The 1,763-nt window shown below is 39.8% G+C and overlaps 1 protein-coding gene across 1 annotated transcript; it reads right to left on the bottom strand.

Moving 5' to 3' along the window:
- Positions 1 to 321: 321 nt before the first annotated feature.
- LOC131032391 (G-type lectin S-receptor-like serine/threonine-protein kinase SD2-2) lies at positions 322 to 1,032 on the bottom strand. The gene has a single exon (XM_057963353.1). It carries the CDS (start codon positions 1,030 to 1,032, stop codon positions 322 to 324), a length of 711 nt encoding a protein of 236 aa, XP_057819336.1.
- Between the last annotated feature and the right edge of the window lie 731 nt (positions 1,033 to 1,763).

Genomic DNA, 1,763 nt, shown 5'->3' with positions numbered 1-1,763 from the left:
TAAAATTGTAAACTTTGTTTCCTCACCTGGCGGATAATAAACTTCAAGGCAATGCTCTCTTTTCCAAACTTACGAGAACTAAAATCTTTGAACGACTTAATATTCTATAAACCATCTTTCCTCTCTAATGGCTACTGCAAATACGTCGACTACAGTCCCAAATTTTCTTTGGCAATTTTTTATAGACATGGAAGAAATTTGCATGCCTTCAATCTTCTCCACTTCAGTCATCTACTACTCTCTTAACACAAAACAATCATGAACATCCTTATGATGGTTTCAACAAACTGCCCTTCCACGAAGCTTCACCTCTCACAATTTCTACACACTTTGGCGATTGAAAAACTTCGTGATTTTATTCAAAACTTCCACGCATCTGCACGACTGAATGTTTTCTTGGGTGAAACACACTCCATAAGGCCCGCATATACCATACACGCCACATCTTAATTGGGGTTGAAACCAAATCACATTCCAGCTATTATTATTAACCCAATAGTACACTGATATCTCGCCTTTCCAGTTGACTCTCACCATCATTGTACCAGCGTCGGGTGCAAGCTTATATGTGTAATACATTCTTGTGGGAGAGAACACTACGAGTTCCTCCTTCAAAATGGAATAAGATGGAGACCCTGGCAAAGTGGCGAAGTAGCTACCGGTCCATTCTCCCGTACTGTAATATGAAACACCATTTTTATACTGCAGTAAGACGTCAGTCTTACCAGCGGATGGATTCATTTGTTCAAAGAAGGGCCCAGGCGCTGGATCCACCGAACTCTTCCAGGAGATTATTTTCAAGCCCTTCCAAAACTTCATGGTAGGCAAAAATGTATCTATGGGATTTGCAAAACTCTCCCACACAATCTCAGAAGTCTTTTGGGCGCCGTAAAGAACAAAATTGCCAACGTCGAGTATGGAAGCCCTCGATGCCTTTGTTTGCTGAGTATTATTACTCGACCAAATGGCTTTTCCTTGCAAGTCAGAGAGAGTGAGATAACCAGTTGAAGAGAGCGTAAAAACGCCAGGCATGTCTCTGACAGGAGTCTCCCTGTTAGCCGCCCAAACGATGGTCTTGTCAGGGATTTGGGCATACCAGATCCCAACATATCAGTTGTTGGTTCCGTTGAGAGTAAAAAAACCTAGTTCGAAAGTGCCATTCTTTGAGATGATGGTCTGCTTTCCCTTCAGAGAAGCCCCCAAAGAGAGGGTGTCTCCACCATGGACAAATATATCGCAACTCTGCTGGGGAATAATTATAGCGAGAGCTAACATGAAACGTTTCAAAAAGTTGAATGCAAAACGATCCATTTTCTTTCGGCTATGATTTCTTTCACCTAGTTACAGATGTCGAACAATGGAAGAAATATCTATCTGTGGCGAACAGGTAGATTTTACTGAGATATAAATAGACCAGCTATGTGCAAACTACTTTTGTTTACTTTGGAAAATTACTCATTCTTAGCTGGGAAGTTGTCCATTAAACTGAAAGAAAATCGGATTCTAATATTAAATCAAGGGCACATCTGATTAAGACTTTGACGGTAGATTAACTATCCTCCATATTTTTGCACCCGTCATATTTACTTTACACCTTACGTGTCTGAATTCCATAAACCATGCCATTTCCGAACTACTTTTGTTGACTTGAAAAATTACCATTTTGAATAGATTTCAGACACTCATAATCTCCCAATGTCACACTAACATATTCAATATTTTTATGAATCTCCAGGAAAAACTCTTAAAATAGAAGAATCTCA

This window comes from Cryptomeria japonica, chromosome 8 (assembly GCF_030272615.1).
Source record: "Cryptomeria japonica chromosome 8, Sugi_1.0, whole genome shotgun sequence".
In the NCBI taxonomy this organism is placed as follows: domain Eukaryota; kingdom Viridiplantae; phylum Streptophyta; class Pinopsida; order Cupressales; family Cupressaceae; genus Cryptomeria; species Cryptomeria japonica.
Note: the sequence above shows the minus strand (reverse complement) of the source record. Positions and strands in the feature narration are given on the sequence as shown.